Below are 16459 nucleotides of genomic sequence, written 5' to 3'. Positions count from 1 at the left end.
CCGGCCTAATTGATAGAAACATTCGAGGAGATGGCGGACAAATTCTAAATAGCTCATGTCGGAGCCAAGAAGGCCGAAACCGGGATAAATAACATCTTTGCTATCCGACAGTCCATAGGGGAAGGACTGAAAGGCTTCTTAGCTTGGTTCAACTGGGTGAGGATGACCTTACCAAACGTCTCTGAAGGAATGGTCGCGAGCAGCCTTCCAGAACGAGCTGAACAGAGGAAGAGGGCGACCTGAAAATTGGTAGAGATCAGCATCAACCTTACATTAGACCACCTGTCCCCAACTTCCACCGCAAAGATGACCTCTTTAGGCCAAAATCAGACATCCCCTAAAGAGATCGAGGTATGGTTCCTTTACTATCTGCTCATAATTTATGTGTGTCACCTATAGAGGTAGCCTACGCGTTCGAGAAGCTCAGACCAAAGGTGAAGTGGCCATCGAAGATGAGGTCTAACCCAAACACAAGGAAGTTGGATGCCTTATGTGAGTTCCACCAAGATCGAGGACACAAGATAGAGGACTGCCATGCTTTAAGGTTAGAAGTGGCAACTTTGCTGCAAAAAGGACATCTCAAGGAGTTTCTCAGTGATAAAGGCAGGAACGCCTTAGCAAAAGGGGAAGAACACCTAGGCCCACCAAAGTCGTCGTCTCCTGCTCGTACGATCAACATGATTATCGGAGGTAGTGATGATACCTCCATCAATGGCATCAGGTTCACCACCACTCACAAGCTCAAGAGATGGATCACGTACGAACGATATGACGACCTCGAAGAAAGTATCATCTTCGATGAGTCAGATGCCAATGGTTTGACTTTCCCTCAAGATGATGCACATGTTATTACTTTACACATTCTTGATACTGATGTTAGGAGGATTATGGTTGACAATGGAGGAGCATGCATTATCCATCCTCGAGTCCTCGTAGATATGCGACTCGAGGATAAGATAGTGTCGCGCTGCATCACACTAACTGGTTTAACAATGCTATTGAACGAACTCCAAGCGAGATCACACTCCCCGTCCTCACTGACAGGGTAACGCTGGAGACCACATTCCATCTCATGGACCAAGATATAACGTATAATGCCAACATGGGTCGGTTGTGGATACATCCATGAGAGCAATTCCTTTTAGCCTGTACCAAATAATCAAGTTCCCAACGTCCTGGGGGATATTCCGCATACAAGGGGAACAACGCACATACAAGGAATGCTATCGAATCACCCTAGATAGTATGACCACTCAACAAAAGTGGGAAAAGGAAAAGGAAGCATAACAATCAGCCGGGTCGAGATCCCTTCAGGTCGAAGCCAAAGACACTATTACGAATCAAGAAACGGTCGAAGCTGCAGGATCGACCATAGAGGACTTTGAATCCGTCCAGCTAGACCCAAGCGATCCCAACAGGAAGGCCTACATAGGCTTCAAGATCAAGGACTTAGGTAAGTCCAGTCAATTCTTAATAGCTAACGCAGACTTGCTCGCTTTTAGGTCTGTCATTGAATATTACTATAGGCTATGATTAACCCTGTTTTTCAATAAATTTAATACCAAGATATATTTTTTGGGTTATACAAGTAGCAGTTTATGTCAAATATAAAATTCATTGTAATAGTGTTCTAAACTAATGTTAGATTTGATAATGTTTTACATCTAGAAATGATAGTGTTTACATGTTAATATGTTTCTAGTTAAATATTATACTCCCTACATGGATTGGGTCTCTCTTTTAATCTTACAAATGAAAGGTATAGCTTAAATGCCTAATTACTGCTGTAGTGCGAGATGTAGCAAACCTAGCACTAATAATGGAAAAGTTAAACAGTAGATATAAATAGCAAGTGTCAATTGTAAGAATAAATCTTGTGATGTCATATGGGGACAGACTTATTCACTGTGTTACATAACAATGAAGCAAAATGATTGGAATAATTTACACAACCAAAAGCTTAAATCACTACTTGTGTCTCATAATGGCTTAGTTTAATTATAGCAGGGATATTTCTTAATAGAATACATTGGCGGCGCACATTCCAAGAGAATCCAAAGCATGTACCAATGTACCTCTAACTTAAAAATTAAGAATGATACAATTAATATCATGGAGTTACTTCAATCAATGTTTTCTGGTTTTATTATTCTTATATACTACTATATTTTTTTTTATTTAAAAAAATAGGCTATCATAAATCTGTTCTTACATTCCCCATAAAAATATATTTATATATTTTGACGAGTTGAGCTTGTAAGAATTGATGTGTATTATTTCCAGTCACTATTGTAATATTTTGAAGTTTTTCCTAGCATTTTAAATATATTCTTGATGACATGAATACTTTTTAAATCAAGAACTTATTAAACAAGGTTGTGGGAAAATAATACAAGCGGCGTATTGATAGACGAAGCAGCCCGAATAATGCAGAGCTCATCAGCTTTAACAGCAGCTAGAACAAGTCTCAATTTTGAAAATCTTGTAATGTGAATTTAGAGACAGACTTATTCACTTTGTTACATAACAACGAAACAAAATGATAGGGATAATTTATGCAACTATTACTTAATGCTCTACAGTATTGTCTCATAATGGCTTATTATTTAATAAGTACTGGTAATTTTTTAAAATATAATTCAATGGTGGTGCACAGTTTTGTCTGTTTTGTTTTTCATTAGCGAGTATCAACAACAACAACAACAACCCAGTATAATCCCACTTAGTGGGGTCTGGGAAGGGTAGTGTGTACGCAGACCTTACCCCTACCCTGAATTTAGGGTCTCATAAAACTGTTATAACAAACCCAAGAAACTAGCTAAATTTCATATCTTAATTTGCTTAATCATTGGAACTTTAAGAATTGAAATGTAATATTTTGAAGATTTTTTGTAATATTTTGAGTTTTCCTAATATCTGTAAGATTCTTCCTCAAGATAACTTATCTTCCACTTAGAAAAAAAGTGTTAGTATCAAATACTTTTAATTGCTTCTCCGTACAATTAAAAACGGACAATTTCTAATTGAATTTAGAAAATTACATTAAATTACGATAATGATTAATACAAAATTACATATTAGACAATTTCAATAAAAAAAAATAACAATAATAATTCAGCAGGCAAGTAGTCACATGATATTGTAGCGTTTCTTGGAAATGCATAGTTCAGAAGCATAATTTAATTTGATGGATCGAAATGCACATGGAGTGATATAAATAAATCATTTCTTAATGAATGGAGAATCATGAAAACATATATAGCAAACCTGTGACAGTTCAGATTCATGATTTAGAGTGAAGATGATGCTGGGGGATTTTTTTTATATTTGATGGTGTATTTTTATAACTACGTTATTTCAAAATTTGTACCTAAACCATGTTCTTTGAAATTTATTTTTGACCTAAACCATTGTTTGACTCAAAAGAAGTTAAAATTCTTTTGAACAATCAATCAAAGATGAAGGGGTAAATTTTAGCCAAAGATAATTAATTTCAGATCGAAACATTAATGATAATGAACGCATATGAGATGAAAGAAATAAGATCAATCTTATTAAGTTTAAACATTATCTTCCTCGTCCACTGATGAGAAAGTAGATTTGCAGGGGTTTAATGAGATCATTTTCTCTGTTTTCTCAAATCTCCGGAAGAAGCTTTTTGTCCTCCCCTTTCGAAGAATGGCGAAGCCCCCCCTCCCCCCCACTTGTTGAGAGTTCTCTTGCTATATATAGTCGAGACTCCTTTGCTCATTGCTTGACTTGACACTTTCCTGTCGTCAATGTGTCCTAGTCTTGTTTTTAAACATTACTCTTTTTGACTTGTAGAATGTCGCAGAGGAGAAATGGAGCAGGCTCTATTGGTTTTCATTGTTTAGTTACTGGGCGCAGGGTGTTGGGCGATCTGGTCGTGATGGTCAGATTTTAACCAATACAGTTAGTCCCTCCGTCTGTCGGGGTCGTTCTACGTCAACCTCGACAGACGGATCATGCTCGTTACGAAGCCGAGAGAAATCTGGCCCAGGGAATTTTATGTCTCTTATAAATAGAGGGAACTTGTCATTTGATTGATTCACTTCATCTTTCGTTTGAGTGAGTTCTTCAGATACAACTTTTTCTGACACCTTGAATTTCTGCTCACCTCCTTGCTCGCTGAAATCTTTCATCTCTTCAACTTCTTACTTCTTTCAGTGCACTCTCTGCTAAAAAATGGCCAGTGATTCTTCTCACGACAATCTTCCTGCCACTAATCCGGTTCCAGAGAGTTCTGTTCAGGTCACCGGAGGGGCGGATGCGGCAAAGAACGAGGAGGTTCCCTCGGTAGTTGAGATCCTGCCTCGCCCCGGGAGGGAGGCAACTAACTTTAGTTTTGGTGGTGGAGCGGAGCCGGAACCCGTCGCTTCCATTTTGAGGGAGAGAGGAATCGTAGAGTTGAGGAAAAGGTGGGGAATCCCCACTTATGTCGAGATGCGGCCGGTGGAGGGGGACGACAGAGTTCACTTCAATCATCCTGGGTACTGCGTGTTCTATGCTTACCCCTTCATTGTAGGGTACACACTTCCTCTTCCCATGTTGGTGGTGGATTTTTGCCGTTTCTACGAAGTGTGCCCCGCGCAGCTTTCGCCTTACCTGTACAAGTTGTTTCTTATGCTGCTCAAGTATGCAGAACTTACTGGCCGTGAGGTCACCTTGGACCATATGCTCAGCATCTTTGCTCCTCAACTGATCCGTGGCTCGAGGAGTATGGTGGTGAAAATGGACGACAGGACCAACCGTCATTTCTATGAGAACTACTTTTATGTGCGGACCGAACACATTGTGGCGGAACCAACGGGATTCCCTGAGAGATGGAACTTCGCACGTAAGTTTGCTCTTTTATCCAGTGAAATGCTTTATCATTTCCTTGAGTACCAAACTGACTCGTCTTTGCAGCTGAGAGATTACCCCCGCCGCCCGTCGAAGGGATTCGCAAATGGGTAGATGCCATTCTTCCCCATACAGTGGGAATTCGCACATGGTCGACCTTTCATGAGAGGTTCGGATGCAGTCCCCTCACAGGTGAGACGAGTCATCGTCTACTGGAAAGGAGGAGGAGGGGCCGTCGAAGAGACGGAGAGTGGAGTTTGAGGCGGTTCCCCCAACAGTGATTCGCTTGGACGATTATCCCCCGACGGGCTCTGGAGAGGAAGTTATTGCGGCTCCTCATATAGGGCAGAGCAGGCCGTTGAAGTTGTCGGCGCCCATGGTCAGCAGTCAAAAATTCCCATCGCCGTCTTGGCTCAATCAGAAGTCCCTACTGTTACTGGGGATCAACATCTTGTCGTGATAGAGAACCAGACCTCTGGCGCCGCTGTTGTGACTTCAGACGTGCCCTCATCTTCCGCAGCGGGTTGTGCCCCTCCTTCAGCAGCGGAAAGGGGAAAAGGCGTGGTGGTTTATGAGTATGAATCTGAATCATACCTTGACCCTGATGATGTCAGGATGTTCGAGGATGGCCTTACTCATTCGGTGGTTAATGCGGGGGCTCAGCCCGTGTTCTTCGGATCCTTTCAGGCGTAACCTCCTGGCGGAAGGAGAGGATCTGGCGCCACAATTCAGCCTGTTATGCTTAGAAGCTGAGAATGAGTCCCTTCGGGGTGTCCCTGATGCTGAGTTGAGGGACGAGGTGGCTGTCATGGGCTTAAGGGTACATTGCGTTTTGCTTTCGTTTTATGCTTTCCCCCTTTTTGAAAGTACTAGTTTAACCTCGTCTTTTTGTTTTCCAGACATAGCTGGTGGAAATGGAAAGCAGTCGCAGGGCCAACATCCGAGCAAGGGTTTTCTTGAAGATGTTGGAGAAATACCGTCGCTACCGTGACAAATGTCGCGAGATGCACAAGTGGCTGAGGACGGATCCCCATAATCGGGCTCTCGGTGAGGAGTTGGAGAAAAGGGACCAGGAATTGATGAAGACCATCTGCAGCAAGAGCAATCTCGAAGAGCAACTTCGCATTAAGGACGGGGAGCTCGAGTTGGGTAGGGGTTCGTGGCGGAATGCGAGCATTTATAGGGTAGGTTAAGGTCGATGCAGTCGAAGATGGACCAGAACTTGGTTAAGGTTGAGGCAATAAGCCTGGAATGGACGAGGAAACTGACCGCGATGGAGAGCAAAGTCGCTAGCTTGGAGAGAATTGAGAGAGCCTGGTCTGAGGCTTAGGCGAGGGCGACGACTATGGAGAACACCATTCCCGTACTTCAGTCTGGACAGGAGTCGGAGAGAGTGACAGCTACTTTGAGGGAGGCGAGGCTCGAGGACCATATTGGCATGATTGATCAGGAGGCGTCGGTTCTGGGAGATCAGTTCACGGCCTTGGAGGTAGAGAATGAATGATTATGGGCCCATGTTGAGTCATCTTCTGCTGTCGTTCCTCGCCAAACACAGGAGCTCTAGGTTTATGATGAAGCCCAGCGGGACATATATAAGAGTTTGTGGGAGGCGGGCACCGTGGCCGAGGCTGCGTATGAAGAAGCGCGGGCGAAAGCTCGTAAGGCTCGCATTAACTGTGGATATGACGCGGTGAAGCCCGAGGCTAATAGGGATGCGGATGATGGTGATGGAGAACCTCTCGGAGTTGGTGATGACAGTGGTGATGGTGACGGCGGTGATGGCGCCGAATGAAGAAAGTTGTCCTTTATTGCTTTTTTTTTGTCGAATATTGTTTGTTCGTTTCTTTTTTTTCTCCTTTTTTTATTGGTTGGCCTGGGCCATATGTAAGCGGCGGTAGCCCGCACCGTGACTTTACATAAATTAAAGTTCTCTTCTTCGCTACTTGCCTTGTACTTTACTTTTTATTCCAAATGTTCATGGCTTTGGTGCAAGATAGAGGCTCGTCTGACGAGTCCCAGTTTTTCTTTTCTTCCATTGGTTATAAACCTTTGGTGATGTCGTTTTGGACTTATCGAAATATCAGCATGTCGTGTCATTTCAAATTTTATCAAAACAACAACCCTTAAATCATTCGATCGAGGTCGATCCTTTCTTGTTTGATGGCGAAGGCCCTTGGCCTTAAAGGTTGTTATTTCGAGCTTATCGAAATAACAGCCTGTCGTCATTCGATCGAGGTCGAAACTTTCTTTTTTGATGGTGAAGGCCCTTGGCCTTGAAGGGTGTTATTTCGAACTTATCGAAATATCAACCCATCATCGCTCGATCGAGGTCGAACCCTTCTTATTTGTTGGCGAAGGCCTTTGGCCTTGAAGGGTGTTATTTCGAACTTATCGAAATAACAGCCCGTCGTCGTTCGATCGAGATCGAACCCCTCTTTTTTGATGGAGAAGGCCCTTGGCCTTGAAGGGTGTTATTCTGAACTTATCGAATAATAGCCCGTTTTCGTTCGATCGAGGTCGAACCCCTCTTTTTTGATGGCGAAGGCCCATGGCCTTAAAGGTTATTATTCCAATCTTATCGAAATAACAGCTCGTCGTCGTTCGATCGAGGTCAAACCCCTCTTTTTGATGTCAAAGGCCCTTGGCCTTGAAGGGTGTTACTCCAAACTTATCGAAATAACAACCCATCGTTGTTTGATCGAGGTCGAACCCCTCTTTTTTGATGGCGAAGGCCCTTGGCCTTGAAGGGTGTTATTCCAAACTTATCGAAATAACAGCCTGTCGTCGATCGATCGAGGTCGAACCCCTATTTTTTGATGGCGAAGGCCCTTGGCCTTGAAGAGTGTTATTCCGAACTTGTCGAAATTACAGCCCATCGTTGTTCGATCAAGGTCGAACCCCTCTTTTTTGATGGCGAAGGCCCTTGGCATCGAAGGGTGTTATTCCGAGCATATCGAAATAACAGCCCGTTGTCGTTCGATCGAGGTCAAACCCCTCTTTTTCGATGGCGAAGGCCCTTGGCCTTGAAGGGTGTTATTTCGAAATTTATCGACATGACAGCCCGTCGTCGTTCGATTGATGTCGAACCCCTCTTTTTTGATGGCAAAGGCCCTTGGCCTTGGAGGGTGTATTTTCAAACTTATCGAAATGACAGTCCATCGTCATTCGATCGAGGTCAAACCCTTCTTATTTCTGGTGAAGGCCCTTGGCCTTGAAGTGTGTTATTTCAAACTTATCGAAATAACAGCCCATCGTCGTTCGATCGAGGTCGAACCTTTGTTTTTTGATGGCGATGGACCTTGGCCTTGAAGGGTATTATTCCGAACTTATCGAAATAACAACCCGTCATTGTTCGATCGAGGTCGAACCCCTCTTTTTTGATGGTGAAGGCCCTTGGCCTTGAAGGGCGTTATTCCGAAAATATCGAAATAACTGCCTGTCGTTGTTCGATCGAGGTTGAACCCCTCTTTTTTGATGGCGAAGGCCCTTGACCTTGAAGGGTGTTATTCAGAACTTATCGAAATAACAGCCCATCGTCGTTCGATCGAGGTCGAACCCCTATTTTTTGATGGTGAAGGACCTTGGCCTTGATGGGTGTTATTCCGAACTTATTGAAATAACAGCCCGTCGTCGTTCGATCGAGGTCGAACCCCTCTTTTTTGATGGCGAAGCCTGGAAGGGTGTTATTTCAAACTTATCGAAATGACAGCCTGTCGTCGTTTGATCGAGGTCGTACCCTTCTTATTTGATGGCGAAGGCCCTTGGCCTTGAAGGGTGTTATTTCGAACTTATCGAAATAATAGCCCGTCGTCGTTCGATTGAGGTTGAACCTTTTTTTGATGTCGAAGGCCCTTGGCCTTGAAAGGTGTTATTCCGAACTTATCGAAATAACAGCTCGTCGTCGTTCGATTGAGGTCGAACCCCTCTTTTTTGATAGCGAAGTCCCTTGGCCTTGAAGGGTGTTATTCCGAACTTATCGAAATAACAGCCCGTCGTTAATCCCAGTTTCTGGAGAGTTGGGCATCTTCCATAGGAGTCCCAGTTTGTTTGGTATTGCTTGCATCAGATGTTGCAACGCTGGGGGACAAGTGGCATCAACGTTTCGTATAGGCTCGCGCTGTCCGCGCATTATAGTTTTCTTGTCTGACTCCGACCGTTCAGCTCGGAGATGCTGCCGACAGGGAGGTTTCGGCTGTATTTGAAGTACTTTTTGTTCATCAATCTATATGTCCTTGTGTTCGTTCGTTCACGCGGATCTTATGTGCTTGCCCTGACGAAGTGTGGGAGGTGAGGGTGAGATTTTGTTCGCTTCCGTTCGGTGGTTCGGTGGGGGAGAGCTGGTTTTGAAGCACAGTTTGCCTAGTTTAGAAGATTTGCAGCTGATGGGGAGAGGAACTCCAGGTTCAGTAAACCCACTCGGCTCTCCTTCCCTTACCGCGTTGTTCCCATGTCTCGCGTGAGTGAGATTTTCCCTTCGTGCTTCTTTCGGCGAATGATTGTGCTTCTCAGCTTTGATCTGGGAAAAATTAGGAGTTTTCACTAAGAAATCCCCACAGACGGCGCCAAATTGTTTGACTTAAAAGAAGTTAAAATCCTTTTGAGCAAATCAATCAAAGATGAAGGGGTAAATCACAGCCAAAGATAATTAATTCAAGATCGAAACATTAATGATAATGAACGCATATGAGATGAAAGAAATAAGATCGATCTTATTAAGTTTAAACATTGTCTTCCTCACCCACTGATGAGAAAGTAGATTTACAGGGGTTTAATGAGATCATTTTCTTTGTTTTCTCAAATCCTCGGAAGAGGCTTTTTGTCCTCCCCTTTCGAAGAATGGCGAAGCCCCCCCTCCCCCCCACTTGTTGAGAGTTCTCTTGCTATATATAGTCGAGACTCCTTTGCTCATTGCTTGACTTGACACTTTCCTGTCGTCAATGTGTCCTAGTCTTGTTTTTAAACATTACTCTTTTTGACTTGTAGAATGTCGCAGAGGAGAAATGGAGCAGGCTCTATTGGCTTTCATTGTACAGTTACTGGGCACGGGATGTTGGGTGACCTGGTCGTGATGGTCAGATTTTGACCAATACAACCATGTATCTAAAAAATATCATTTTTGATGGGTCAAGAAGGAGTTACGTTGAATTATTCCTGCTGAAATAAAAGGTAGTTTGTATTAGATAGTAAAGAATACGATTAAGTGATAATAAGTGTTATATAGCTAGTAAGTACAATACAGAAAAACTGATTTTTCAATGGAAAATTTTATTGTGGCTCATAAGTTTCATTGCCTTCTAATAATGGAAAACACATTATTAAACATAAGTTTTAGTGTTGTAAAGGCTTCCAAACAAATGAGCGTACGTTTAGGGTTCATATATCATCCATGAGATATTTGCACATATAAATTCAAAAAAAGAAAAAAAGATATATCAATTAATTGGATCTTACTGAGGCTGGTAGAGTTTTGATGTTTCTTTTATTACCCAATTTGAACAGTGCGTTGCTTGATAGAGACAGTAGACACCCTAAACTATATTCTACTCAATAATTAGTAGTATTATTTTTGTGCTCAATATGTTCACATAAAACAAGAAGATATGTATATTCGGAATGAAAGAAATAATTGTGTCTATCTCTCCCATTTTAAGTACTATTTTACCATCTATATATATAAGCTTTTCTCTATTTACCGTAAGTTCTTAAACTAAAAATAGTACTAATAACTCAATAAACAATTCCATCATCTCATTTATTATGATATGCAAACATCTTGTTCATAAAGAATATGTCAGAACTCTCGAATAATTAAGTTATACAAGTATTATTTACCGAAAACAAAATAAGAATTCTTGATGCATAAAGTATGTGAAAATTAGTGAATGATTGCCGCAGGTGGACAAATAATAGTTGGCAATGAAGCAACAAGAAGAAGATATTTTAGATCTTGTAAATTAAAGAGAGACAGCTAAAATTAGTTAGCAAAAAGATCCCCAAATTGGTAGGGTCACCCCCCACAATATGCATCAAGAAACTCCTTGGAAATTGAAAAAAAGCAACTCTATAATTTTCTTTTATAGAGTACTCCCCGGTTCAAAATAAGTGATTTTTTGGCCTTTTTTTGTGGTCCAAAATAAGTAATTTTTCTAGATTTCAAGAATGAATTAATTATTCTTTTCCTACATTGCCTTTGGTGTAAATAGTGTTGGAGTATGTGTTAGGAGTATTTATGTGAAGAGATAGTAAAGGTTAATATGATCAATTTTATTGCTAATTAATGTTAAAAAGTGAATTTCTTAATCTGTGTGAAAACGATTAAAAAATCACTTATTTTGGACCGGAGGGAACTGTATTATGAAATATTGGTCGTATCACAAATATAGATCGCGGATTTTGGGTGCATGCAATGCAACTATCATTATAAGCAATAATATTAATAATTTAAAGCCACATTCCTCATTGAATTTAGCCTCATCTAGAACATCAAACAGTTATGATCCCACCACCCCATCTTTGCATTTTCAATTTCATTTTTTTGTTAGTTATTAACTTTCCTTTTTAGGTGCAAAACCATCCACTAAAGGCTGGGAGGATAGTTGGAACAAATGATGGAGGCAAAATTTTCATTAAAGGGATTCAAAAATTTAAAATAATAAGAATTAGGTCTTTTCCATCTAATATATACGTAAAAAGAATTTAACAATATATATAGGATAATTTTTCGGCGAAACTCTTTTCCGTCCTCTAGCTCCGACAATGATTGGAATAGGGAAGCTTAAGGTCTTTACCATTTTAGTTGCTCATTGTATACAATAGCTTAGACATAGGATGGTAAACGGATGTGTCAGATCGAATATGGGCATATCGAAAACAGATAATATAAAAACGGATAATTAATTATCTGACCCCATCCATATTTAATACAGATAAAATAGGTTAACCGGCGGATTATATAGATAGCCAAATTATCCATGGCTTCTTGAATATGATCACGTTTGGAAGAATTTCTAGTCTCCCAAACTTGAGGAACCCCCAATTTGAGACTTTACAAATATAAAAGAACTCATTAGTTATCCATTGATTATCCATTTTCTATTTTGATAATATGGTTCTTATCCATATTTGATTCATTGTTAAAAAGTACTTCATTATCCAACTCATTTTATAACAAATAATATGGGTGAATAATTATTTTCTTTTAATAATTTTGCCACCACTATGTACACAGAATATGCGAGTGCCATCAGGCTATTGCCTCAATTTAGCTTGTACACGAGATCGGGATCTGTAGATTTTCAAAGAATTAAATTTTTCCCTATTTTAATATTTACTTTAATTTATTATTTTTAAGCAATGCCTGTTTATTATACAAATACACGTTGTCTTTTTTCCTCAAAGAAAATGATATACATAATGTTTGTAAAGTTTTTGGCCAAAGCAATGTTGACTCCACCATCAGTTGTATAGCGTGTCTCATAACTTAAAAAATGATAATAACATCAATCTTGATATATTGTGTTTGTATGCGTGCTAACGTAACTGTTGAGATGGTAATGTGGTATACGTATGTCGGCTTGGTTCGAATTTTTCAATTATCAAATTAAATTAATGGTGTCGGATTTTTAAAATATTAATTTTTTTCGGATTTTTGAATTTTTTCTGGTAAAGTCTTAATAGTACAAAATATGAAACTTGTGCTCCAAATATTTCCTTAGTCCTAATAAGATACAATTATATAATGTCTTTTTCAACAAAATAACACAATAATAAAGATACACGGATTAATTTGATAAAAAGCGATAAATAAGTCAAATTGAACAAACAAAGATAAAATGGATTCAAACCACACGAGGAGGATAGTTCCAACCTTAGTGAAATAATCACCCTCGATCCGAGCTTGCTACGGCCAACACTGATGAACAAGAGAAAGAACTAATAACAGAGAAAATAATAATATATTGCTTTGAAATGCGTGTTACAATGTGTTTAATGAATTATCAGGCTCCCTTTATATAATAGTGGAATCCTACTCTAGGTACAACTCTATAAAAGGTAAAAAAATCCTCTAATTAACTGATTGTCGGTTCTTCATTTATACGTGCCGAGATCCCCGTCGTGATATCCGGCCGATCACTGATATTACGGCCTTCTGTTGCCCATGATTGATTTCACGACAATGTTCTTCGAAGTCGTTTAAGGCTAGGACCGATTTCGAACCATGGCCCCGATTCTGACTCGATGAGACTTTTGCCTCGATTTCGGTCCGCTGTCATCATGTCTCGATCTTGGCTTATTTCGGAGATCAGGGTATACCATGAGCCCGATTTTACCCGTATACAGATAGTCCCCTCGTTTCTCGGAGAGTAAATGACGAGAACGACATGAGTTCCCGATTCTTACTTCGACACATCGCGATAGAAACGACAAAACACCCGAAACGTCTCGCCAGTCATGTCATAATGGTAGTAAATGCATGTCAGCCGCCGGTCGGCTGTCCCTGGACATGAAACGTCACTGAACTCCTATAAATACCCCCTCCTTTGTCCATTTTTCGCTTTACACCAAATCTTCTACCTTCAAACCTTCAGGATTTCAATACTCTCTAGCGTTTTTACCTCCGTTACTCAAGGTTCTTCAAAACTATGCAAAAACTTTTACTCATCTCCTACTCAAGCCAACAAGTCTAATCTTTCAACTTTCAATTTTTCTCCATCTTTTCCAAGCTTTTTCTTCCATAACAATGGCAAAAACCTTAAAAGATGTTCCTCAGAAGGATGCTCCTTCTTCCTCGCGACCCACCACTGAGGTCGAGGAGACCGTCCCCCATACGGTTGTTGATGAACCAGCGGAAGAGCCCCCCCCCCCTCTTGAAGATGTTCATTCCCGGTGGTTGTTCGGTCACCGACGACTTCAAGGTTGAGAAGCCTTCTTCTGTACAGGGTCGGCGTGAGGAGGCCTTGAGATACATCTGCTCAATTATCGAAGAGGTCCTCCCCACGGTCCAAAAATACTGTAACTAGGCCGACAAAGACATAGTGGTCCCCGACTACGATTAGGCCATTACCAGCCATGTTAAGGGATATCTAAGTGTTTACACTTATCCCTTTATATTGGGCTCGGTAGATCCGGTCATCTTGGACTTCTACAGGAGGTATAACGTATGCCTTGGACATATTCATCCATCATTGTGGAGGATCGTCATCCTCCTTTGGTTCTTTGTGAATAAAATCGATGGGTGCTCATTCACCATCTATCATTTACTTCGCTTATACGGTCCCCGAATCTTCCGAGGCAGCTGATAAAACTAGTACATCGGGCCAGCAAAGCCCCTCATTCTCGAGCATCAACGAGGACTGGGATTGGGGTTGGCAATGACGTTTTATTCCGGTGAGGACCACCGACCTGGTACCTGCCGAGTGGAGGTCGTTCCCCGAAAGGTGGAACGTATCACGTAAGTACTCCATTTAAGCGCCGATTTTATGCCTTATCTTCCCTTTTTTTATCAGTGCTTGTTATGTTGTAGCCCTTGCTCAAGTTCCAAATACTATCCCTCGGCTTAAGGACTAGGTCGAGGGCATTATGTCACAGATGCCCTACTACGAGTGCTCATGGCGCAAAATTTCAAAAGGCCGTTGGGAGGCCCTTTCCCATGGTAAGGTTCCTTCCCCGGACAAGTCATATTGAAATGTTTCTTATAACATCACGTCCTTATCTCATTTAATTTCTTTTGAACTCCGATTGGGGACGAGGACTTTCCTATTGAGTCTCCTGCTCTGGGGCAGGCCGGAGAGAGGAAAATGAGGAGACTCTGAGTTTCCCGAGCTCGGATAAAAAGAAACCAAGGAGAAGGCTGGTGCGCAACCAAAGGAAAACACCAGCTCCCGAAAACCAGCTTCGGACTTGATCTATCGACTTAGGTATGAGTCTGAGGGGAAAGAGCCTTTTGTGGCCCGCGAGCCGTCGCCCCTCGAAGAGCAGGGGGCTGTTGAACCAGAGACCCGCGAGACCGATCTTCCTTAGGCTAGGGAGGTCGATAAGGAGGCCAGGGCTGAGACTTCCCGGGATGCGGGCAGTGCCCCGAAGAAGGCACTTGGTGTGATAGACATCACCGAGTCACCCTCGCTTACCGAGTCTATGTACAACGAGGCCCAAACTGTGAAAGAACGATGATAATAGGCAAAATCTAGGTGATTTAGCTATTGTTTATGCTTCCGCTTGATTATATTCCAATGACATATTATGGTTAATTGACGAAAAATAGGCTCTAATTGTGATATGTATACATTGCAGGATGAGGAGCCTATATGATGTTTTCAAGAGGATATTGGAATGATTTATGAGCAAGAACAACCCCTCGTAGTCGAGTGCACGCAAGGACGAGACGAAAAAATGGACGAAATCAAGCTTTAAACGCGCTAAGTCGCATAGTAGTTCGCGCGTAAGAAAGGTTAAGGCAGAATCATGCGCGAAGAAACGCGCGAAGTTATGCGCGAGCTCGCACGTGTCTAGTCCGGAAAAAAGTTATTTAGGGGTAAAATTGGAAATCTGGAAGGAAACCCACTTAACCTATATAAAGTCAAGCTCGCCCAAGGTTAAAGGATCAAGGGTTTTCAAAGTTTAGTGCAAGAAATAGAGAGGCAAGAGGCAAGGAGGACGTTTTTGAGAGGAAAACACAAGCATAGAGCCGCCGTGGAGGCCGGAATTCATCGGGTTTCATCTTTCTTCCTCCAAACTTAGTAATTTTTATGTTTCTTTGTATGAGTTGTTGTTTTGCTACCATGTCTATGTGGAGCTAAACTTCACGTTCTAGGGTTGTGGCTCTTTCATGACTATTGTTATTCGGATATTGAGTTTGATTTCTTAGTTTATAATATTGGTTTATTTATTCAATCATGCACTTAATTATTTAATTGTTTGATCACCAATTGAATACTATCTACGAATCTTGAATTGAACTCGAAAGTGGGAATTCTAGATTGCATATAGGATTGAATAGAGCAAGTTCTTGAACCTGGGCATCGGGGAACGGATTCGCGGTTAGGATAGACATATACCTAATTGTCTTGCTTGGTTTAAATACAGGAATTGTAAATGCGTTCTTGTTGATCTTAATTCCATAGACATATAGGCGTTAGGTTAGCTTGAATAGGCGAGTAAGAACTCGGCAGATTCTTATGAGCAATATTAACTCTGTCAACCAATAAACTAGATAAATTAGTTAGTCAATTCAATAGAAGAATACAATAGGATTGTTAGATAGCCCATAACCCTAGATCGTTTTCATTACATTGATATCATAACAATCTTGTATCCTTTGGCTCAGAGTTCATTATTTTTTTTTTATTTTAATTAGTTTAGAATCAAATACTTCTAGGTTTAATTCTTGTATAGATAATTAGGATAGTCTAATTTAGTTAATAGTTAATCACAAGTCCTCGTGGGATCGACATCCGACTTTTAGTCACTTTATTACTTGACGACCGCGTATACTTGCGTGTGTGTTTGGTCGCAACAAGTTTTTGGCGCCATTGCCGGGGGCTTAGAAATTAACTATTCTTCTAGATTAGACATTGAATTGTTTTTATTTATTCATTTT

At 41.1% G+C, this 16459-nt stretch overlaps 1 protein-coding gene across 1 annotated transcript; it reads left to right on the top strand.

Annotated features, from left to right (window-relative positions):
* Positions 1-452: 452 nt before the first annotated feature.
* On the top strand, positions 453-1049 carry LOC142172486 (uncharacterized). The gene has a single exon (XM_075236115.1). The coding sequence runs from the start codon at positions 453-455 to the stop codon at positions 1047-1049; it is 597 nt and encodes a 198-aa protein (XP_075092216.1).
* Positions 1050-16459: the final 15410 nt, after the last annotated feature.

This window comes from Nicotiana tabacum, chromosome 18 (assembly GCF_000715075.1).
Source record: "Nicotiana tabacum cultivar K326 chromosome 18, ASM71507v2, whole genome shotgun sequence".
Lineage (NCBI taxonomy): Eukaryota > Viridiplantae > Streptophyta > Magnoliopsida > Solanales > Solanaceae > Nicotiana > Nicotiana tabacum.
The sequence above is the reverse complement of the archived record's forward strand: the minus strand, read 5'-3'. Positions and strand labels throughout refer to the sequence as shown.

What these genes read in the sequence shown, in the direction of transcription:
- LOC142172486 (XM_075236115.1), top strand. Translation starts at nt 453, where the DNA reads ATGAGGTCTAACCCAAACACAAGGAAGTTGGATGCCTTATGTGAGTTC.